General features: G+C 53.5%; 1 protein-coding gene across 4 annotated transcripts in view; it reads right to left on the minus strand.

Moving 5' to 3' along the window:
- Nucleotides 1-23,611, minus strand: part of GRIP2 (glutamate receptor interacting protein 2) — a 115,755-nt gene that overhangs the window by 58,859 nt on the left and 33,285 nt on the right. Inside the window, exon 1 of one of the 4 annotated variants that reach the window (XM_065539038.2) lies at nucleotides 7,832-7,997. The exons of the other annotated variants lie outside the window; for them this stretch is intronic. Coding sequence (XP_065395110.1) covers nucleotides 7,832-7,892 — 61 coding nt within the window. The 5' untranslated portion in view covers nucleotides 7,893-7,997. Of the gene's footprint in view, nucleotides 1-7,831; nucleotides 7,998-23,611 lie in introns of those variants that run through there. 4 annotated transcript variants of the gene reach the window in all.

The raw sequence follows: 23,611 nt of genomic DNA on the forward strand, positions 1-23,611 counted from the left end.
CGCAAATGTCCTAGAGAGAAGGAAAGGGCCAGCATTTGCTGAGCACCTACTGGATACGCAGCACTTTGTGTACACTGTCTTATGGAATCTTTCAAGAGTCCTGTGGGATAGACATTGCTATTCCCATGCTACAGTGCGAAACCGAGGTCAAGAGAGGGTAAGGGGCTTTGTTAAGGCGGCCCAACTAGGATGGGCAGAGGGCCAGACCATAAGAACCAGGTGCTCCCTCCTCGAGCCCTTTGTACAGACTCTTCCCTTTGTCTGGAATGTTCTTCCTCATTTTCATCCTTAGAGTCCAGTCTAATACCTCCACCCAGAGGCCCACCCTGGCCACCCGGGGTGTGTCTCTTACCTCCCTCAGCCTTTCCTCCAATGCCTTTCCTCTCAGCCCTTCCTCCACCTTTTCTTTTCCACTAAATGGGAGATCCACAACTGTCTTGCTCACTGATTTCAACCCCATGCCCAGGGCAGGGTTGTGCACACAGTAAGTGCTACACAGGTGTTTGCAGAATGAATGAATGAGAAATATATGATGAATGTACATAATCTCTGAATTGCCATATTGGAAAGAAACCAACAATTCATCCCTTCTAACATGCAGGAATCCTCTCTGCTGTTTAGTACAGCTTGTACACCCCCATAAATGGGAGCTCACCACCTCTGAGCAGCCCACCCTATTCCTGAACAGTTGTAAGGGGCGAGAGTCACTCTGTTATCCCAGCTGCAGCCTGCCTCCCTATGGCTCCCCCTGATCCCACACCACGGCCTCTGAGCCCTGGCAGGAGAGGCCACAGCTCAGTCTGGATGTGGCTTCAGTGGGGACCCAGTGTGTGGCTGAACACGGTGGTGACCATTCACCCTGTTATTCCAGGGCCACCTCCTGGGGGCTCCCCCAACCAGGAAGAACAAACCATCGTCCCAGATGCCACAACATCTGACCATGCTGGACAGACATCCTTTACGTCCAAGTGGGGAAACTGAGGCTCAGAGAAAATGGGAACATAAGCCTCTAATAATGACAATCCTGGCTGGCCCCTACCCAGCACCCTACAGATTTCATACTACTTCTCGCCTCTAGGGGCGTTTACTTCAGTCCCATGAGGCTGGGCTCATCAATCGTTTCATTTTACAGACAAGGAAACTGGAGCCCAGAGACAGCTCAGTTCTCCGGCTCCTAAGCCTTAAATCACAGTTCAGTTCACACACATTCTCAAAGGGCTTGGTGGACGTGGTGATCACCAGATTCTGTGTCCTCATGGTAGACTTGAATATTGAAAGAGAATCCTGGAGCTGTGAACCCACGGTGGACCCTCGGGCAGGGTGAGAACATGGGAAGGACCATCCAAGGACCCCAGGCTGCCCAGCTGAGAATATGCCAGAGAGATCAAGCCCTTTGAGAATGTGTGTGAACTGAACTGTGATTTAAGGCTTAGGAGCCGGAGAACTGAGCTGTCTCTGGGCTCCAGTTTCCTTGTCTGTAAAATGAAACGATTGATGAGCCCAGCCTCATGGGACTGAAGTAAACGCCCCTAGAGGCGAGAAGTAGTATGAAATCTGTAGGGTGCTGGGTAGGGGCCAGCCAGGATTGTCATTATTAGAGGCTTATGTTCCCATTTTCTCTGAGCCTCAGTTTCCCCACTTGGACATAAAGGATGTCTGTCCAGCATGGTCAGATGTTGTGGCATCTGGGAGGATGGCAGAGGTGTGGGGTGGGAGACCCGCAGGGTTTGGGGGTGGGCCCTGGCAGAGACCATGTGTTTGAGGACAGGGCTTGACCCTGGGATTTCCAGGCCAGTGCCTGCTGCCTGGCAGCTGAGCCCCCTGTGCCCCAAACCGACCAGCCCTCTCCATCCTCCCTGCCTCCCATTCCCAGCACCAAGTAGCAGAGCCTATTCCCACCTTTGAGCCTTTTTATCACCATCCTCCAGGAATGCCCTCTTCCTAATCCCTGTCTGCCAGGCCAAGTCCTACAAGCCCTCCAAGACTGCTGCCTCAGGAAGCCCTCCCGCTGACTGGGGCCTCATCTAGGGCTCCAAGCTCTCGGCACCTCTCAGTCCCACTGTGTGTCAACTCACTGGCCATCCCACACTCTTCCTTGCCCATCTACCCCTAGAAGAAGACACCAGCATGGTGATGAAGTGTGAGGAACATTCTAGTATGCCACCCTCCCTGCAGCAGCACCGCTGGGGCCTCAGAGGGGTCCTGAGTTCAAGTCCTGGATCTACCTCCATCTCTGACGGGCTGGATGACCTTGGGCAAAACCAGCCTCCATGTCCCCATGTATAAAATGGGAGTACATGCGTGGCCGCAGGAGAAGTAGGGCTTGTGGTCTTTGGGGGCTGCTTCAGCTCTGGCCTCAGCCAGCCTAGAACCCCTCCACCTCCATCCCCAGCTTGAATTCCAAATGACCCTCGGCTACTTACAAACCCCAAACAAACCTTCCTCAACAAACCCACTCTGCACATGGGCACTGAGACACAGCACGGAGCAAGGATCTTACCCAAGGTCATCCTACAGGGACCCCAGCAGCCCCAATTATGTGGCTGTTAGCGACTGCTGGCCATGTGCCCCGTTTCGCCCGCCCACCTGCCCACCACATCTGCTTATGAGTCACCACTACCTCGACCAAGATAGCAAAATGTGAGAATCAGAGAGCCAAGGTTGGCCCAAGGGGAGTGAGTGGGCAGGAAGGGGGAGGCTGCAAGGCTTCCAGGCCCAGGAGAGCAGGGGCCCAGAAGGGACGCTGAGGCCAGGAGGAACATGGACCTGCTAAGGACCCATGAAGAGTCGTGGTCAGCCTCAGTCCCTTGGCTGATGGAGGTGCTTTCTGTTGCATCTGACCATCTCCCCAGTGGGTGGGGAGACAGGGTTGGGAGCCTTCACAATGATCCAGACAATTAAGACAGGCAGATGGTTCTGCTGGACTGAACATTCAAGCCGACAGACGGAGACAATGCCGGGACCTGAGTTGACGAGATCAGCTTGCGTTCCAGAGGGAGACACGCGCAAGCAAGGCCAATGTGCAGTTGGGACATTCCGGGAGGGGCTTGGCACGTCTGTCTGCTCTGCCCGGCTCAGACCTCCCCAGGCCCTGGGCTCCACTCTGGGCTCTGCTCTGCAAGAGGGACACAGAGAGGATGAGGTACGGACAGAGGTGGCAGCCAGGCGGAGAGGGCAGAGACTGTGTCCTGTGGGGAGCGGGGCTCACAGCCTGGGGCAGGGAGAGGCATCGCTTTTTCTGCAGGGCTGTCCCGGGACAGGAGAAGCAGAGAGAAGGCAGAGGACTTGGGGGAGCCTGGGGAAAGCAGAGCAGTGGCCACATGTTGGGAATACAACCGAGGGGTCCCTTGCACCCAGCAGGGGAGGCTGAATAAGCTGACCGTGAAGGAACGCCCCCGGGGTGAAGTTTGGAAGTCAGGCGGCCTGGGTAGGCTCATGGTCCAGTACTTCTTTCCTGGGTGTGTGACCTTGGAAACTAACTTCGTCTTTAAGCCTCAGTTTCCTCAGCTGCAAATGGGGTGATTTAGTTCATAACGCACAGGCCTGTTGCAAGGGTGAGAAAGTACATGGGAAGTGCCTGGCACACAGCAAGTGCTCCATAAACGTTTGGGAAACACAGAACAGGTCTAGAGGTTCACTCCAGACCGCCGGGATTCTGCAGTTCCAGGACGAGAGTTTATCCCTGTCTTCTTGATTCAAAAAAAAAAAAAAAAAAAAAAAATCACCTGGTCTCTGAGCCACTATAGCTGATCTGAAATTCTGGTGCCCGCAGGCATGGAGGAGGGCAGAGGCTCAGGAGTGGGGCACTGGAGAGAGAGGGCTCATTTCCACGCTGGGAGTCAGATTTGAGGCCCTGATGTGGCTGCCAGGAGACATGCCAGGAGCCGGATGTGGTGGCGTGTGGGAGGCCAAGGGGAGCCTCATTAAGGAGCGGAAGGAGGGAGTGAATAATTCATCACAGACCGGCACCGCAGAGTGGGCACAGGCAGACAAAGCTCAGGAGGGCCAGGACAGGGGCTTATGTCTGTCTTGTTCCCTGTTGCACCCCAAGGGCCTAGAACAATACTTATGACAGAATAGGTGCTCAATAAATATTTGTTGAATGAATAAGTGACACAGGCTATTCTCCTGCCTCTACATCCATCAGTTCTGCCCACCCGACAGTCCTGGCTCCTCACCTCCTGCCTGGGCCCCACCCAAGCCTCCTTCCTCCAACCCCACCTGCAGAGCACAGCCAGCGCCTATTCTTTTCTTTCTCTCTCCCTATTTATTTATTTATTTATTTATTTTGGCACAATCTCAGCTCACTGCAACCACTGCCTCCCAGGTTCAAGCGATTCTCTTGCCTCAGCCTCCCAGGTAGCTGGAATTACAGGCATGCACCACCACGCATGGCTAATTTTTGTTTTTTTTTTTTTTTTTTTTTTTGAGCCGGAGTCTCGCTCTGTCGCCCAGGCTGGAGTGCAGTGGCCGGATCTCAGCTCACTGCAAGCTCCGCCTCCGGGTTCACGCCATTCTCCTGCCTCAGCCTCCCGAGTAGCTGGGACTACAGGCGCCCGCCACCTCACCCGGCTAGTTTTTTGTATTTTTTAGTAGAGACGGGGTTTCACCGTGTTAGCCAGGATGGTCTCGATCTCCTGACCTCGTGATCCGCCCATCTCAGCCTCCCAAAGTGCTGGGATTACAGGCTTGAGCCACCGCGCCCGGCATTTTTGTATTTTAAGTAGTGATGGGGTTTCACCATGTTAGCCAGGCTGGTCTTGAACTCCTGGCCTCAAGTGATCTGCCCACCTCAGTCTCCCAAAGTTCTGGGATTATAGGCATGAGCTACTACCACACCTGGTCCAGATCCTATTCTAACACTCGAAGCAGTCCTCCACTCTCTGCTGCTCAAGGACCATCCATGGTTCCCACTGCCCCCAGGACAGGGTTCAAGCTCCACAGCCTTTCACCTCCTCCACCCTGCCTCTCTCCTCTCCCCACACCCTTCATGCTGACCAAGGCTCTCATGGGGTCTTGAGGCAGATCTTTCAAGCCTCCAGGCATTTTCTTTTTTTTTTAAGAGATGGAGTCTTGCTCTGTCACCCAGGCTGGAGTGCAGTAGCACCATCTTGGCTCACTACAACCTCCGCCTCCCGGGTCCAAGCGATTCTCCTGTCTCAGCTTCCCAAGTAGCTGGGATTACAGACATGTGCTACCACGTCCAGCTAATTTTTTTAGCAGAGATGGGATTTCACCATATGTTGGCCAGGCTGGTCTCGAACTCCTGACCTCAAGGGATCTGCCCGCCTCGGTCTCCCAAAGTGCCGGGATTATAGGCATGAGCCACTGCGCCTGGCCACCTCCAGGCATTTTCATGAGCTGCCCCCCCGCTTATCTACCTGGCAAACTCTTACTCATCCTTAAATACCCAGCTCTGGGAGTCTCTTTTGACCTCTCTCAAGCAAAATCATTGCTTCCTTCTAGAGGCAATAACTACACCCTTGAGTCTCAGTTTGGAGGACATAGGAGGGGTCTCACATGGCCATGTGGCTCAGGGACCTCCGCCCAAGTATTCAGAGTGAGAAAATGGGGCCTTACCCGGAGAAGATGAGCAACAGGACGGCTCATTAAAATCATATAGGCTGGAAACGGATAAACGTGTCACCAGGCATTTTTTGAAAAAAATATTTTGAAGAAGAAAACAGAAGAAACACCTTGCGTTCTCCCATATCTCTTGGATTCTTCTCCCTTGAGGTTTCGTTTTTGCGAATGTACAGGCTCACTTCATGGGCAAAGCAAGTTCCTTGTGCCTCCCTCAGTGCCCTCCGTGAAGGGGTGGAGAGGGGTCGGGCAGGAGCCTGGCTCAAGTCTGCACACAGTGTGTCCTCAATCAACCAGGCTGAGCCCTCCTCTTTCCTTTGCTTATTTTCTATCAAGAGCTATGCTGGCCCCAGATGTGACTGCCCTGGGGACAGTGGTGTGTACATGGTGAGAGGAAGTAAGTGGTTGGGTCACTACGGGGAAGATGGAATTAAAAATTCCAGGAGTCTACTGTATGTCCCAAACTTCCTCAATTGGCACTGCAATCCCAGAAGGGCAGTTTTTCTTGGGCTCACTTTACCAGGGGAGGAAACTGAGGTTGAGTAGCCGTCCAAGGCCACACAGGGAGTAAGAGCCAGGACAAGATTTGAACCCTGGTCTGTCTGGGCCAATGTAAGCATTTCCTGCATCTCCAAGATGCAGAGCCTGATCCACAGCATGTAGTAGGCTGCTCTCCAAATCTTGGGGAAGCTCAAATCTGAAGCCAACCCAGGATTTCATCTGTCCCTCCAGCCTGGGAGGATCCCACTGGCCTCTTAGGGTCTGTGGAACTGAACAGAGGACAGCAGCCTCAATGGGGGAGGGAGTGTCTCCTGCGGGGGTGGTCTCAGCACAGGAGTCTCTGGCCAGACCCAAGGAGAGGCCTGCTCCTGATGTTCTCCAGGCACCAACTGCTCTGCCTCTGTGGACCGGGCTTCCAGGGACTTCCAGGATGTCAGGCCACCAGCTGCCCTGAGGCCAGTGCAGGACCTAGTGCCCTCTGCTGCCGCACGGACACCCACCCCCATCCCCGACGCCTCCCTGAGGAAGACGCTCCCTGTGTAGGCACCTCAGAGTCTGGAAAATGCTCAGTTACAAGCTCACTGGCTGGAGAGAGCCTCCGTATGTCAGCTGTGTGGCCTTAGGCAAGTTACTTAACTTCTCTGTGCCTCATTTTCCTCCTCTGCACAATCAGAATGAGGATGGGACCAGCCTTGCAGGGCTACTGTGAGGAATGAATGAGTGAATGCACGAGTGAATGCACTGCTTGGCACACAGTGGCGCTGAGTGAATGTCTGTCACTGCTGTTCCTGTTGACAGTAAGATGATTCTTGGTCCTAAGCCTGAAGCATAGAGATTGTGAATCCACCACCTCCCTCCTCCCCGTGCTATAGATGGAGAAATGGCAGCATAGGTGAATCCTGGGGTCACACAGCCTGGGGGGCTTAACTCCAGCTCCTCCCCACCCCCACTCCAATCTTGGTCCCACCCTAAGCGCCCTCCTAGCACTCTGAGGAGCTGAGCATGTGTCCAGTCATGGGACCCCGCACAGGCTGGGGCTCAGCATACAGAGTCTTGCCCAGAGGCAGGCCGCCTTCACCTAGGTCCCCTGTCCCAACTCTCCACGTTCAGCTCCTCGCTCCCTCCCACCCCTGCTCCCCCACACACAGCTCCCCTGCTAGGCAATCCCGGCCCATCTGGACAGCCTCACGGCCTCAACAGGAAGGAGAGAAAAGGCTGCTGGGGACATGCCCTGGGAAGGGGTGGGGGCGATGAAGGAGACACACAGGAAAGTCCAGAGAGACCCAAGGAGAGACAGTGACAGTGGAAGAGGAACAGAGAAGAGCAAGACAGAGACAGACAGAGTGGGAGAGAGAAGGCAGAGCAGAGGCGGGGGCAGAGAACTGGGTGAAGGAGGGCAGACAGCAGGAGAGAGACACACAGAGAGACCCAGAGGCCAGGCAGAGAGACAGTGGGAGAGAGAGGAGAGAGAGACAGAGAGACAGTGGGAGAGAGAGGAAGAGACCCAGAGAGAGCAGAGAGACCGAGACAGAGCGATGGAGGAGAGAGAGAAGGAAGCAGAGCGGTGGGGAGACGGGTAAGGGAACTGGAGTGGTCTGGGGCAGAGATACAGAGGCAGAGAGAGACACGCAGCACAGAAACCCAAAAGGCTCCGCGAGAGAGAGGGAGAGGGAGAGCAGGGGTGATTGAGGACAGGCGGGGAGCCCAGGAAGTCCCTCTGGACCCCTGGCCGTCCACCCAGACTCACCGGCACCTTTGAGCCGCCGCCTCACCACGCCCAGCCGCCACTTGAGTGACACCGCCAGCATTGTGCCCTCCTGCCCTCTGGCAGAGCCCTGTGCAGCCTGCCCCAGCCTCCCACGCCTGGAGTCGGCGCTCCTGTGCCCGCTCCAGAGCTGCCTGCGCTAACTGGCACAGGCTGGGCGCTCCCTTCCTCCGCCCTCCGGGAGTTGCTAAAATAGATAATCCTCCCCGGAGCCAGCGGTGGCATTGGTGGCGGCAAGGCCCTTCCTCCACAGCAGCCGGGCCTGGGGAGTACAGCGCCGGATGTTCTGGCCTCTGCAGCAAACCTTCATCAGGCCCCACCCTCAAGTCCTCTTCCCGCCAAAGTGCTCACCTGGCCCACCCCACCTTTTGCTGAAATCTACCAATCCCCTCCTCCCCTCTGCCCTGGGCTGGCTGTTTGATACCTGAAGGCCTTTGCACCTGCAAGGCCCTCCCCCTAGAATGCCCTTCCACTCTAGTGGGGCTCCACGCATCCTCTCTGCCTGGGAATGTTTGCTCCCTTCAGGGCACCCCACCTGCTGGATCTCAACACATTTCATACTAGGTTGAGATTATCTACCTGACCCCAGGAATAAGGAGTTCTGAGACAAGGACAAGAGTCCACTGTCCTGTGTCCCCAGCAGACAACACCGCACTGGGCATGTGATTGGGGCCACCAGAGTAGAACGAGGAGACCCAGGCCCCTCCTCTTAACTCTTAACACCTACAACTATAACACATAACATGGGGATACCGGAAGAAGCTGCTCAAACTGCTGGTTGGGTGGAGTTTTGGGGACTATGTGTGAGTACTCAGAAAACTCATCCAGCATCTCTTCTTGTCGTACACATGGCTAGCCTCCTCTCTCATCCCACATCCTGACCCCTGAGTTTGGCAGGGCAGTGTTGCCCTAGGGGAGACTGAGGCAGATGGGTAATGACTTGTTCATGGTCACAGAGCACATACATTGCAGAGGTGGCTCTAGAACCCCAGGTTCCTGCCCTCTCTCTACCAAGGCAGGTGTTCATGCTTTCTCCATCCTTTCCCCAAACCATGAAAGCCCCTCTGATGAATCAGGCTACAGACCACACTCATAGGAAAGGCAAGACACCCGTTCGGGAATCGTGGCTGCCACAGAAATCAGACTTCGTGTGTGAACCAGCAGTGAGGGCCTCCCTTGAGAAAGCTGGAGGGTTCCCCCACATGCAGAACTCCTGCCAATCCCCATCACTTCACAGCAATCCTATCTCTGGAATCCTTTGGCCCAGCATTCACCAGCACACAGGATTAGGATGGATGGAACACAGGGCAGTTCTGGATACACAGATCCAACCAGTAATAAAAATGAATTACACAGTGAGGAAGTGATTCCCTTCTCAGCAATCTCCCGTCCCTTCAGATTCCATGCAGGAGCCTCCTTTCGGCTCTACCGCGCTACCTCCCTGAAACTTGCAGACAAATAATTTTAAACAAAGAGAGAGCAGGCCCCAGGCTCAGAGCCCCCACAGCACATGGATTCCAGCCCAAAGCATCAGGAGGCACTATTGGCAGAAGGTGAGGCTCAGGGAGGCTCTGTTGGGGCAACTCAGCTAGGCTGGAGGTCCTGGGCTCCTTTACACAGACTCTGCTGAGGGATTCTGTCTTCATCCTAAAGGTATGGGTGGTAGAGGCTTCTCAGGGCTAGCCGAGGAAGCAGGAAGTGGGCACTTGAATGGCATCACCCAGCTCCTTCTCAAGACCTGAGGACAGCATGAGGGCTACCCCACTGCCATGGCCCCTGTCCCATCCCCACCATAAGCCTCTCCTCTGCAGATGGGAGATGTAAGCCTCTAGAGGAGCAGCAAAGCTGTAGTTTAGCTGTGCAAACAGAGAGGAAGGGAAGGGAGCAGAGTACACATGCCTTTAGGGATGGGCAGATCTGAGTTCAAATCCCCTCAGTGTGCCTTAGTTTCCTCATCTGACAGATGGGGCTAACAGTTCCTGCCTCCAGTATGGCAGGGCTACACGAGATCACAAGCATAGAGCACTTAGCGGAGCCTGGCACACAGTAGGTGACAGATACATAATATGTAACCGTTATTAACATTGTGGTTATTCTGCCTGGAGCTCAACCCCTTGTGTGTGAATGGGGACGGGAGGCCCAGCAAGGTGAAGGCAGGAAAGTCAGGAGGAATCTGATGCGTTCCGTGAACTATCACATCAAATCCTCAGAGTGCATGAGGGTGGTCCTAGGAACATAGCGATTTTACAAGCAAGGAAATTGAAGCTCAGAGAGGTATGGTACTCCACCAGAGTCACACAGCATGCAAGCGGCAAGACAGGTCTCAGGTTCCAGCCACCAGACTAGGCTGCTGCCACATCTAGGCCCAGGAAGCACCCATTATAAAACCAGTACTGTGGGCCAGGCTGTGGGCCAAGCCCCCCACGCTGGCTTAGCCCAGGGAGCGGAGGCTGCATTGCCTGGGGTTGTGCACACTGTTAAGTGGCAGAGCAGGGTCGGGAGCTCTGGCCATGGATGAGGCTGCTTCTTACCTCCATCAGTGCCTTTGGTAGGAAGAGAAATGGCCCAGGTGGTCTGCAGTGCCAGCTGAAATTGACGTGTGGAAAGCACAGCAATAAATAAGTAATAAATAAATAAGGAGGCCGAGGCTCCCAGGGTGTGGGAGAGGCAGAGTTCTGACCTGGTGGGGTTTCCTGTCACCAGTTAACCCTGAAGGGTGCCCTGTAAGTGTCCCATGCCTTACAGGTGAGGACACCCCCAGGACCACATCCAGACCTGCATAGAGAGGTGAGTCTGCCAGCGAGGCCCAGCTCTGGGTCTCTGTCCCCTACACACCCACCCCAGGAACCCCACAGGCCTCAGGGCCCACTGCAGGAGTACGCATTTATGTGCAAAACTGACTACAGAGCCCAGCCTGAAAACTCCCTGACTATGTGGCCTTAGGCCACTTCCCTTCCCTGGGTCCCCTTAGCTCTTCAGCTGCAAGAGGGAGATGATAACCTCGCCCTGCCTGCCACCTACAGCTGTCCTGGGTCAAATGAAGAAGGGGAGCTCTGAGGGGCAAGGTGGATCTGTCCATTATGCCTGGCACTGACTTGGAGGGGACAAAATACTTGTTAGGTGCAATCTTAGGAGTGTTTAACGGTGTGGGCTGTGGAGCCAGCCTGCCTGGGTTCAAATCCCAGCTCTACCACCTTCTAGCTGTGCAACAAGACTGTGTCACTTACCTGCCTGAGCCTCAGTTTCCTCACCTGTAAAGTAGAGATAATAATAGGATATGCCTTCCTGTATGCTGTGAGAATGAAAGGGGATCAAATGAACATGAAGCTCCTTACACACACTCATTAAAAACACAGAGCATTATTCTTAAGTTTGGTGTTGCAGAGTTTCCAAGTGAAGCTGGAATTCAGGTAGACCTCGGGGAGTCAAGTGGACCAAAGGCCAATTCCTTGGTTGAAGTGGAATTCGGGTAGACCCTGGTAGGTCTGGTAAATTAGTAGTGCAGGTGAGCCAAGATGTGTGCTGAGAAAGAATTTATCTTTAAAAAAAAAAAAAAGGAGCCAAGAGAGATGTTGTGATCCAGGAGTTTCTGATGGTGGCATCCCAGCATTATGTTGGGCCCAAGAGAAGACAACTGTGGGAGGGAGTGGTCGGTGTATTTCCCCATCTCGTCCCAAGCTCAGGGCATCATGTGTCACCTCTGTCTTGAGGGTGCAGGATCCACAAGAAGTCACTAGGGCTCAACCTGTTCAGAGCTAATTTGGGAGGTGGCTCCGTCGATCCCAAAAGATCCAGGTCCCACTGAGGAGCTGCCTGGCTGCAGTAGGTGCAACACAAGAAGCAGAACTGAGGAAGACATGGTCCCTGTCCTCTAAAAACTCCTGGCAGAGACAGACGCTGCTTCTCCCTGAGCCTCAGTTTCCCCACCTGAACGCTGAGGTCAAGAATCCGCACCTCACAGTGCTGCAGGAAAAGAAATAATGATTCCACATAACTCCCAGTCCCATCCCTGTGTCAGTAGAGGCTGGGGAGAACTTGAGGCCAGTTATGATTTGATGATTTATGCTAGGTATCTGAGGATTGGCTTGGTGGCTCAGGCCAGTAATTCCAGCCCTTTGGGAGCCCAAGGTGGGACAATCACTTCAGGCCAGGAGTTCAAGACCAGCCTGGGTAACATAGCGAGACTCTGTCTCTATAAAAAAATTTTTTTTAATTAGCCTGGCATGGTGGTGAATGCCTACAGTCCCAGCCACTCATGAGGCTGAGGCAGGAGGATCACTTGAGCCCAGGAGTTTGAGGCTGCAGTGAGCTATGATCGTAGCACTGCATTCCAGCCTGAGTGACAGAGGGAGATCCTGTCTAAAAAAACTCAGCAACAACCAAACAAAAACAGAAAGCATCTGTATGTATACAGTATACAGTCAATACGCTTCTCTCCCCATGTGCAGTCCAGCTTCTCCAGACTGCTATCCCCTTTTCTTCCAGCAATGTCACCCCCATTTCCCTTGGGGAGCTGCTCCTTCCCTGCACCCAGGGGAGGAGTTTTGTCCTTCAGCTCCAGGAGGGCCTTGACCCAAAGCAGACCAGGTAGCCTATCCCAACCACCAGCCAAGGCAAGCAGCTCAGGGATGAACACCTGACCCAAGGCAACCCAATGAGATGCTGTTTTGGGACTTTGGATGAAGCCACTAGGAAAGGGAATCTCCTGGAGATGTGGAGAAGCCATGTCAGTCTGAGGCTGCTGGCAGCCACTGTGGCACCAAAAAAGAAGGAGAGAAAGACAAATCCAATCCGGATGATGATGGCATCTCAGCACCTGGAACCCACCATGCCTGAAGCTGGGTATCCCTTTTGAACTTAAGCCAATACATTCCCTTCTTTGCTTAAGCCAGTTTGGGTTTGATTTTTGGTAACTTGGGCCCAAAAGAATTCTGACTAATCCAGTGTCTTCCTCATCTCAGAGTCCCAGATTCCAGCACACAGCAGGGGCACAGCAAGGGCTCAGTGAATGAGAAATGGAACACAGAATAATATGCTCTCCAAACTCTGCCCTCAGCAGAGGACCCCTGGGCCCTCAACTTTAGTCAAAGGAGGCCACAGCTGGATATGAATTCCTTTGGGTGCAGGGGCCCCAGCTGAGCAGTTTGACTGGAAGATGAGGACAACAGCAGAGGGAGGCTTGGGGTCCTAGGTTCCAGCCATTTGAAGCTTGCTCATTACCTGAGCCACACCTACCAGGCTCCCCTGTGCTTCCCAGATTTTTGTAGGCTCCTTCTGCAGACAGCAGCCCCAGGGAATTGTGAGGGAACAGAAGCCCCCTTAGAGGAGATGAACCCACGGATGCTTCAGGCTGAGTCATCAAGGAAATAGCAAGGGCAGATCAGCCCAGCTGGGAGCCAAGAGGTCTGCGTTCAGGCCCCAGCCAGTGTGCACTACTGTGTGGCCTCGAGCAAGTCTCTGCTGTTCTCTGGCCTCCATGGGCTGTACTCCATGGTCTCCCCTAAGTTCATCCTCCCTATAGCATTCTCACTTTATCGATCCCAAGGCCCAAAGAGATTCCCCCTTTTGCCTAAGGTCACACAGGCACTAAGGTGGCCAAGCCAGGATTCAAACACAGGACTATCTGGCTCTCCTCAAAACTGAGGCTGCACAGAGCCCGGGAGATACGTTAAAGAAGGGAAAAGATCACAGAGGGATCCAGGCCAGGCTCCACCAACGCTGCTTTTTCCATTCCTGCCTCAGCTTCACAAAACCCTAGAGGCCTGGGGTTGCTGCCACCCCCACCTGCTTCCCGAAACAAATTAGCATCTCATCAGAGATGCCTTTAATCTTCTGGGCCTTTTCTTCCCCACGGGCCAAGCAGTGACATTTCTTCTGCCCAGCTCTACTGATCTAAATAAGGCCAAGGCCACTGAGGCTGGTTCTGTGGGTGGAAGAGAGGGGGCTGGGGGAAGACCCTCTTCACCGCTTATCCAGGCTGGGGGAGGGAGAGGATGCGGGCAGATGCAGGTCATCCATCCATCTCTCCATCCATTTGCTCATTCAGCAGATCTTTATTCAGCACCATCTGTGTGCCAAGCGTGCAGGTACAGCCACCAAGGCTTCAAGGTGCTAATATTCTAGTGAGGAAGACAGGATAAATGATAGATGTAACAGACAAGTAAAGGATGCAACATGTTGTGAGGTGAAAGCTACAAGAAATAAACAGAGCAAGTGAGGAGTACTGGAGTACAAAGATTGATGCTGCCAATTACAAAGGGGCTGTTATCCCCAGAACCCAGATTCTGGATTCTAAATTCCTTTGCCCAGCAAAAGGAACCCCAGGACTCCTGAAAGCAATGGATGATTCCAGGGCTGAGTCAGGGAAAATACAAGATGAGCCTCTCTTATAGTCTCAGAAAGTAAGGAAGTGTTCAAGGTCTGAGTGGGGAAAGTTGGGAGAACACAGAAGCCAGCTGGAGGGGTCTCCCACCGGCCAAATTTGGGACAACTTGAACATCAGAAAAGAATCATGACTACAAAACTGTAGAGATCCATGTGTTCCTATTGATTTTGAAAAGAAAAACAAAACAAACAAAACAAAAAATCTGGCTGGTTCCTTTGGGGGTGGTTAAGATATCACATCATCTTTCTGTGAACAGATACCTAAAGTTAAAGAATGCAGCACCTTTCCTGTGCTTCCTGTATACGCAGTGTTTTAGGAGGCCCTAATAAGGGAAAGGTATCCTTCAGAGAAGAACCACAGCAGATAAGTGCTAAAGAAATGACAGAATTGGAAAACCACCTTTTTTGCAGTCCTAGTGAAATAAAGGATCCGGCATTGACTCTGTGACAGAGGGATGAGGCAGACGATCCTCGGACCCCCGGACAGGTCTCAGCATCACCCAGAGTGGAACTACGTGGCATCACGGGCCCCTGATGGGATGTGTAAGGAAGCCCACAGCATTCCCTGACATGGATTCTTTCCTGCAATATTGGACCTGAATCAAATCCAGCTTTAGCCTCAAATAATAGTTGGGAGAAAGTACAATAGGGCAGAAGAATGAATTAAATGGTACCATGAGAACATTCCACAGGAAAAATGGCCTGGGTTCTCCAACAAATAATGAGAGTGGGGGGGAAAAAAAAAAAAGAGGGAAAACGAACTGTTACAGATTAAAAGAGACATAAGAGACTGATCCACCAAATGCGACAAGGGACCTTACTTGAATCCTGATTTGAATAAACCGATCATGAAAAGACATTTTGGAGACAACCAGGGAAAATGGCACAAAGACTGGGTACGAGATGATATGAAGAAATTATGGTTAATTCTGTTGGGTTGCTACTGTTGTAATTAGAGTTGAGAAAAAGTCTTTATCTGTGGATATACAAATGAAACAAACAAACAAAAAGGTCTGATTTGCCCTTAAAATGCCTCAGGGGTATTCCTGTGTTATATGTGCTATTTGGAAGTAAATGAAAATTTAAAATATAAAATAAAAATTAAAAGAGGGAGTCATAAAAGGCCTCACTAAAAAGGTGACATTTAGAGAAAAGGTTAAAAGAGGGAGGGTGCTGTGGTGGGCGGGGGCTTGCGGGAGCGTGTGCTCCTGAGGGAGGAGGAGCAGCGCGGGCCTGGAGGGTCCGAGGAAGGGCAGGCAATGCAGGGTCTCCTGAGGATCTGGCTTTTCCTCTGAGGATGTGGGAGCTTTGCCTGGGGCTTTAACACCATCCCTCTGGCTGCTGGAGGGAGAAGGCAGGGAGGAGGGGTGGAGGGGAAGGGCAAAGGCAGGCAGAGCAGGGAGGAACCCTGCACTGTGCAGGGGAGTGGTGATGGCCACTGGACCGAAGTGGGGGCAGAGGAGGTAGGAGAGGAGTGGACTCAGGCTTACTGTGCAGTTGAGCTGCCTTGGTGATGGCCACTGGACCGAAGTGGGGGCAGAGGAGAGAGGAGAGGAGTGGACTCAGGCTTACTGTGCAGTCGAGCTGCCTCCCTCTGCCAGAGCTCAGCATTTCCAGAGCAGCAGCCACTCCTCTGTCTGGCTTAGCAGTATGAGCTCTGGGGTCAAATATACTAGGCCTCAGTTTCCCCATCGATAATATAAAGGGTGATGACAAAGCACTCAGACAATCAATCGGATGCTCTATGGAGACAAAGCAAGTGAGAACGTCCTGCAAACTGATCAGGATTGGGCATGTGTCACCAAGAGGGAAGCCACCTTTACTGGGCACCTACTGTGCACCAAGCACAGAACTCAGGGCTCCGCAGTCGTTAAGCCTCACTTATCATAAGGTGATGTCACCTGGCTGCTAGAATTACAGGTGAGCTTAAAAGAACTAGTGCTGAATCAGAAATGTGGGGGGTGGCATCCAGGCAGCAGCCACTTTTTAAGCTTCCCCAGTGATTCCACTGAACACTGGGATGGAGAGTCACCGTCACCTTGCTGCCCTATAATGAAGATGGGAACACTGCCATTCAGAGAAAGAAAGCAGCTGCTTCTCTTCACATGGTGTCCAAGTGGCAGAGGAAGGATTTCCAACAAACCTCTCCACCCCTACCCATCTCCTGCCCTCCACCCCCACCAGACCCGCTCTGAGGCTCAGGAAGTAGAGGAAGCAGCCCCAAGGGAGGCTAAAACCCTGCCAGGGGAAGCAGCTCATCCATCTGATGGCTCCTAGACAATCCTGAGCCAAGAAAGAAAATGCCACCAAGCGTTTTCAGTATGGGCTAGGGCGGCTGGCCGACAGGTGCACCCACAGGGCCACCTGCCAAGAAACAGGTGGCATGCCTGTTAATATTCCTGGCACTGCCTTTAAAGAGCAATAATTAGGAGCAAAAGCCTGGGCAGGCACCATTAACAAGTACGCAGATTAAATCATGGGCCACGTGGGTGGAGGTGTTGGAAATGTTGCCAGTACGGTCCTCGTGTGCCACGGGGCAGCAGCTCCACCGGGGCTCCTCCTCAAGCCAGGGCACGGCAGTGCCAGCCGCCTCCTCCACTCTGATCCCAGGCTGCCTCCCCACACCTGCCATGTCTCAGGGAGAGGACGGCCTGCTGAGGGGGTTCAGAGTCAGACAGCGCTGGATTCAAATTCCATGTTGCTTGGCCATTCCTAAAGTCAGTAAGTATAGCATCACCCAGGCACCTGGCAGTGTGACAGTTTCATGAAAATGACACAAGTCTGGGGCCTGCAAGGGCTCCGCGCATGGGACCTGTCTTAAAATTATGTACCAGGCATTTCTCTTGCAGAGCTTCAGTTTCCTCATCTGAAAAATGGGGAAAGGGGATAAAGATGAATCACATTAATGATCACTCTGTGGCAATGGCAGACACTGTTTCCAGCCCCGAATGCACATTAATCTTCTCCAACACCCCATCACATGGGGCCTGATTATGCTCACTTCATGAATGGGGCGATCAGGCAGGGGGCCAAGGTCACACAGCTTGGAGCAGAGTGGGAGTCTGAATCAGGCGCTGGCCAGGCCCACCCTGGGACCCACCCTGCTATTCCAAGCACAGATGCACCTCTTTCTCGCTCCATGCGAGCGGGTGGGTGCTGTGATTCAATACAGAAAACACGGCACACCGAGCACAAGGGGCACAGCACAGCCCATGGCCGCGCACCCGAGCTCCAGTGACCCTGGGTCTCTGTGCCAGGAGGTCTGCCCAGCATTTCTGGGGGTTGGGAGGGCTCTTCCGGGTCAGAAGTGGGAGGTGGGATCAGGTTCCCGCTCATCCCTGGGCACCAGCCAGTGAGACCCTCATCTGGGAAACAAGGCAAGAATTAAGGGAAAGGGGCAAAGGCTGGGTCTGCCCTTGGGGAGACAGTGTTGCATGAGGGTTTCTTGTCCCCTCTGACAGGTGGGTTAATTGAGAAGGTAAAAAACAAGCTCAAGGTCACAGAGTCCATTGAAAGTAGAGTCAGGGCTTGAACCCAAGTGCTGGGCTCCCAGTCGGGGCTGCTGTTTCCACTTAGCAGATGTGCCTTTTGGGCCAGTGGCTGGAGTGGAGCCAGACTCCCGCACTGACAGGGCTTCTCAGGCCCTCACACACACCGGAAAAGGCCTCCAGCATCCACATGGCAACAAGAACCAACCCACAGGGCTGGGCAGGACCCTGCCTCCTCTCTCCCTACCTCCCCACCAGATTCCACACCCCAAGTCCCGAAGGCCCGGAGAGGTAGGAGAGCAGGGTTGTGCCACAGGATGAGAAGGGGCTGTGTAAAATTTACCCACTCTGGGCCTTGGCATCCTCAGCATAAGTGGCCAGCAGCCCAGCACTGCCTTGGGAAAGTGGGTGTGACAGACCCTTGCAGGGAGCTCCGTCCCAGCATCACCCTTCCTGCGGGCAGTCTGCAGGTCTGTACCTCCCACCTGGCCCATAGAAAACTGGAAGCCCACACAGAGGGGCTCTGGAGTTTGTCCCAGCCACCTCGTCACCAGCACAGCCCCCATCCTGCCATGTGTCTCACCCCCAAAACTGCCTGGCTCAAGCACAGAGAAAGGAGGGTGCCCGAGGTGACACAGCTCACTCACAGCTTGCTGGTGCAAGGGCCATCGCTGGGTGCTGCTTCCTGTGGGTCACGGCATGGAGGCTTCTAGCCCCAGATGAAGAAAGGGAGGCACATCCCAGAGGTGCCCTGAGGCTCTCAGACAGCCCAGCCTTGCTGCAGGATGGCCAACATCTGTGTGATTTTTCTCCAGGTCAGGAGGGTCAATGATCTGGACAAAGTTCCATGACTCTGGCCATTCAAACGAGCCACTGTAATGTGAGAATCGGAGTCTAGCAGGAAACTAGATGACAGACTACGAGAGCCACAGGGCTCTTAGACAAGATCACAGAGCCACATGACCACAGGGGACTGGGTGACAGCCCACAAGGCCACAGAGCCCCCAGGGATGGGGACGCAGGGCCACACAACACAGGGGACTGGGTGACAGCCCACAAGGGCACACAAAATTGAAACCCTGGAGCCACAGAATGTTAGTTTCAGGAAGCCCCAGATGGTGGCTCAAGAACTGCAGGGCATTATGCTCATGGATCCATACCCACCACACTGGGGTCTGGCCACAGGCCATTAAACCGCAGCAGAGAATGCCAGAACTACAGACAGAAGCCACAGCGGCAAGTGGAGCCAAACCACCGGTTATCAGAGTCAGGGAGGGGACAGAGCAAAGCGATCAACATCATTGGACCTCAGACCATTCAGTGTTCAAAGGGACAGTATAAGTCATCCGTGTTGCTTGCCAAGCAAGCCATGACCCCCCGAAAGCTCCTTTTCATAGCCCCTGACCCCTCCAATCTTGCCCTTAGCCCAGAGAGCTCCAATCTTGCCCTTAACCCTGGAAAACTCCCCTTTCCATGGCTTCCAGTGAGAGATGCAGTCACATGGCCACTGTGTGACATGGGATGATTCTCTGCTTACTCTGGGCCTCAGTTTCCCCACTGTAAAATTAGAAGTTGGCCCTCTCTGAGGTCCTTTCTGATTATTGGAGGTGGGGTCCAATAATCAAAGGTAGGGTCAACCTCACCTCCAATAATCTGTGAAATGATCACATCACTTCTCTCCCTCTCTACAATCTTCTGTGGCTCCCAAAGGACTCACTTGAATGAATGAATGAATGAATGAATGAATGAATGTCAACTGCCCAACCTTGAGGCATCTTTTTGCTCTTTGCCCTCAGTCCTGCCCCTTGAAGCCAGATGGAGCATTCAAGGATTCCCCTCGATTTCCCTTTCAGTTTAGGGCAGATTCTTATGCAACTCACTCAGCAGTGAGGGCAAGGCTAGGACTCAAACCCAGGACCCTTGATTCCAAACACCCTTCTAATCTGTTCCTGAGCACCGGAAAAAATACCTCCAAGGAAGAAGAGAGCAGGCCTCTAAAAGGAATCTCGGTTATAAGTCATTCCAAGCCCCCTGCCTCTGCAGCATGGGATCCCCCTCAGTGAGGCCCACCATCCCTCATGCCCTCCATGGGGACCCTGCATGACTCTGGGCTGCAGTGTCACATGGCATCCCAGGAGACACGGCATCCCAGGAGTCATGGCATCCCAAGAGTCATGGCATCCCAGGAGACACAGCATCCCAGGAGTCATGGCATCCCAGGAGACACGGCATCCCAGGAGTCATGGCATCCCAGGAGTCATGGCATCCCAGGAGACACGGCATCCCAGGAGTCATGGCATCCCAGGAGACACGGCATCCCAGGAGTCATGGCATCCCAGGAGACACGGCATCCCAGGAGTCATGGCATCCCAGGAGACACGGCAACCCAGGAGTCATGGCATCCCAGGAGACACGGCATCCCAGGAGACACGGCATCCCAGGAGACATGGCATCCCAGGAGTCATGGCATCCCAGGAGACATGGCATCCCAGGAGTCATGGCATCCCAGGAGTCAGGAGAGACAGCACAAGATTCAGGATGATGCCACCACTCCAGGGATAAGGAAAACCAGGGGTGATGACAAGGTCACAACACACACTGGGGACTCTTCTAGTCCTCAAACAAAGATTTTCTTAAGGCCCTGGCAGTGGGAGCATTGAGAGAAATAGTCATGATGATGACAGCAGTATAATCCAGTAGCATTTATTCCCAGGCCCAAAGCATTCAATTGTGCCCATCATTCATTCACTCGCTTGTGTGCTGGCAGCTCTCAGGCACCAGCAGTGAATAAGGCTCCCGCACTTACATTCTACACCGAGAGACAGACAAAGACATGATCAATACGTAACACAATACAGGTTGAAATAAGCGCTTTGAAGAAAAATGAAGTGGCGTGAGATGGTTATGAGGTAGTGGGAGGTCTCTGTGATCAAGTCTTCACACAAATGAAGGGAATGGGGGACCCAGCCATGCCCAACCATGCAGATTGCTGAGCCAGGCAAAGAACACAGCCCATGCAAAGGCCCTGGGGCAGGACCGTGCCTGGTGTGTCTGAGGCCCAGCAAGGCCAAAGCTGGAGCTGAGTGATGGAGGAAGTAGCAGAAAGGATGTCAGGGGGGTCCCAGGGGCAGACCACCAAGGGCCAGGTTGGCTGCAGTGAGGACTCTGGTCTTCCGCAGAGGGAGGTGGGAGCCTTGGGAGGGTGTTGAAGAGAGGAAGGAGTGATCTGACCTAGGTTTTAACAGTATCCCTGTGGCTGCAGGAGAGGGACAGACTGAGGAGGGAGTGAGGGTGGTGTGAGAAGATCAGTGAAGAGGCTGCTGCAACCATACAACTAATAGGTGCCGGGACGCAGACCAGGGCCGTGAGAGGCAGCCAGTCACGGACATGTTTTAAAGAAAAGTAGTGACTCATTACAGACACACACAGCCCTGTGAGGCCAGGAGAAGTGTGTCCACTTCACAGAGGAGGAACCTGAGGCTCAGAGAGGTTAAGTCACCTGCCCAGTGTCACACAGCAAGGGAGTGTCAGAGCTGGGATTAAAACCCAGGCCATCTGGTTCTAAGGCCCATGCTCTCTCATTCTGTCATGAGTGTTTCCTTGGGACTCATACCTGACTAACGTAGCACAAGGTCTGGGGTCTGAGATTGGAAGTGGACCATCCCCACCACCATCGCTAGTGCCAGGATCAGCTACAAAGCAAAACTGGGAAGGGGTCCAGAAGTATGCCTGTGTGGGAGGGAGAGAGAGATGGGATGGGGCCCCTGCATAGCTTGGGACAGGTGAGAACGAGGGAGGAAGTAGCTAGGGATGTATTCCAGCTTTCTAGGCCTGGATGTGAAGCGTGAGGTCAGCACACCATGAGCACTCAGCAAACAACCCCCATGGGCAGGCCGTGTAGTCAGACAACCGAGACTCCAACCCCAGCTCTGCCCTTCACCAGCTGTGTGGCCTCCAGAGCATCACTTACCCTCTCCATGTCTAGGCTTCCTCACCTGCTCACTGGGGCTGTTGTGGGGGTAATGCAGGGAAAATGCTGGCCAGGCAGCTAGCAGAGTAATCAATCCAGCCGACAGGCAGCAGCTGGGCTATCAGGATTACAGGGAGGGGCTGCAGTGAGAGCCTTCCCCACTCTGCCCAGATGCCCCGCCTTGTGGGGCTTTGCCTCCCACCCACTTTCCATCTTCTGCAATGTACTCAGGGCCTCCTTCCTGTCCCTGATTCAGGAGTGACAGCCAAGACTGAGTTATGCCTGCTTGCCTGGAATTACGACTGCTGGGGAAGAAAACGATTAACATGGTTGCAGAAAGCTGAATTCTTAGAATCGGGCTGTGTCAGAGAAAGCTTCTGGTCAAAACTACAACCCACCCATTTTACAGATGGGGAAACTGAGGTCAGAAGAGAGGGTACATTTTCTAAGCCACTGGATCCCTAGGGTGTGGTGCCTAGTCTGCTGCCCTGGGGGAGTCCCAGGGAGGTCTAGGGGATATAGGCAGGGCAATGGGCTTAGCCAATCCGGATGGCCAGGGCCCTGCTGGGCCACGCATTAAAGTTCTGGTTGCCGGATTGTGGGAGATCCGGGGCTCTGGGGGAGAGACCAGGAGACATTGGGTGAGGAGACCTTCGGGAACCAGTTGTTTCCCAGCGAGTGTGGGGGTGCTGCAGTATTTTAACACCAGTCACGCACACGCCAGCGCCACTTCCTCCACCACACCCCTCTTGCTGTGACAGGTGCAGCTCCTTCCAGCCTCAGCCTCTGTGCTGCAGCCTTTATATGCGTTTTCCTCCAGAGCCTCACAAGCACCCTGTGAGGCCGCATTTTTAACTTCAAGGACCACCACTTGCCGAGGGGAAGTGACCTGCCGTGGTCCCACAGCTGGTTTGTGGTAGAGGCAGAAGTCAAGCCAGGCCCTGTTCTAAGCACTTTATGAATATGAACTCATTTAACTCTCACAAAAACCTTTGCACAAGAACTATAATTATCCCAATTTTACAGTGGAGGAAACTGAGGCTCAGAGAGGTGACATGGCTTGCTCAAGGTCACCCACTTGGCTAGTGGCAGAGCTGGGATTTGAACCCAGGCTGTCTGGCCCCAGACACCAAGCAAAGGAAGAGGGGTTTGTGGCAATGGGGTGAAGGTGAGAAGAAGGATGGGGGAGACATGCGCCAGTGGAGGAAGGACTTTTGAGAACAGGGGTGTCTAACATTCAGTCGTGTGTGTGATGAAATCCCCTTCGTCACCTCCTTCCTGCCAGCATCACAGAGCTGTTCCTCTTTGGTCTTCGGAGCAGGTGTGTCCCAGGCTGACCCCAGATAGCATCGTGCCTACAGAGACAGCCCACCTGGGATGGGGACATGACCCTCACACTGAAGCAGCCAGGGGGCCGAGAGGGGAGCGGCCCTAGGCACAGTGGAGGGTGTCTGGGCCAGTTGAGACCAGGACCAGGGGTGCTGAGGCCATCAGAGCCTCAGTCAGATTAAAAGCAGAGCTATGCAAAGTGCAGCTGCAGGCCCCGTCCTGTCTTTGAACTATTTGTTGCTGGACAGTGATTGTTACTCTTGGAAACAAACATTTCAGAAGCAATGGTTAGAAACTATTACAGCAATTTCACACATTGCCACAATATCCAAGTGCCTGATCAGTGGCTTATAGTTTTCATGTGTTTGTGGGGTTTTTTTGTTTTTTGTTTTTTGTTTTGTTTTTGTTTTTGTTTTTTTTTTGGAGACGGAGTCTCGCTCTGTCACCCAGGCTGGAGTGCAGTGGCCGGATCTCAGCTCACTGCAAGCTCCGCCTCCCGGGTCTACGCCATTCTCCTGCCTCAGCCTCCCGAGTAGCTGGGACTACAGGCGCCCGCCACCTCGCCCGGCTAGTTTTTTTGTATTTTTTAGT

The sequence above is a fragment of the Macaca fascicularis genome, chromosome 2 (assembly GCF_037993035.2).
Source record: "Macaca fascicularis isolate 582-1 chromosome 2, T2T-MFA8v1.1".
In the NCBI taxonomy this organism is placed as follows: domain Eukaryota; kingdom Metazoa; phylum Chordata; class Mammalia; order Primates; family Cercopithecidae; genus Macaca; species Macaca fascicularis.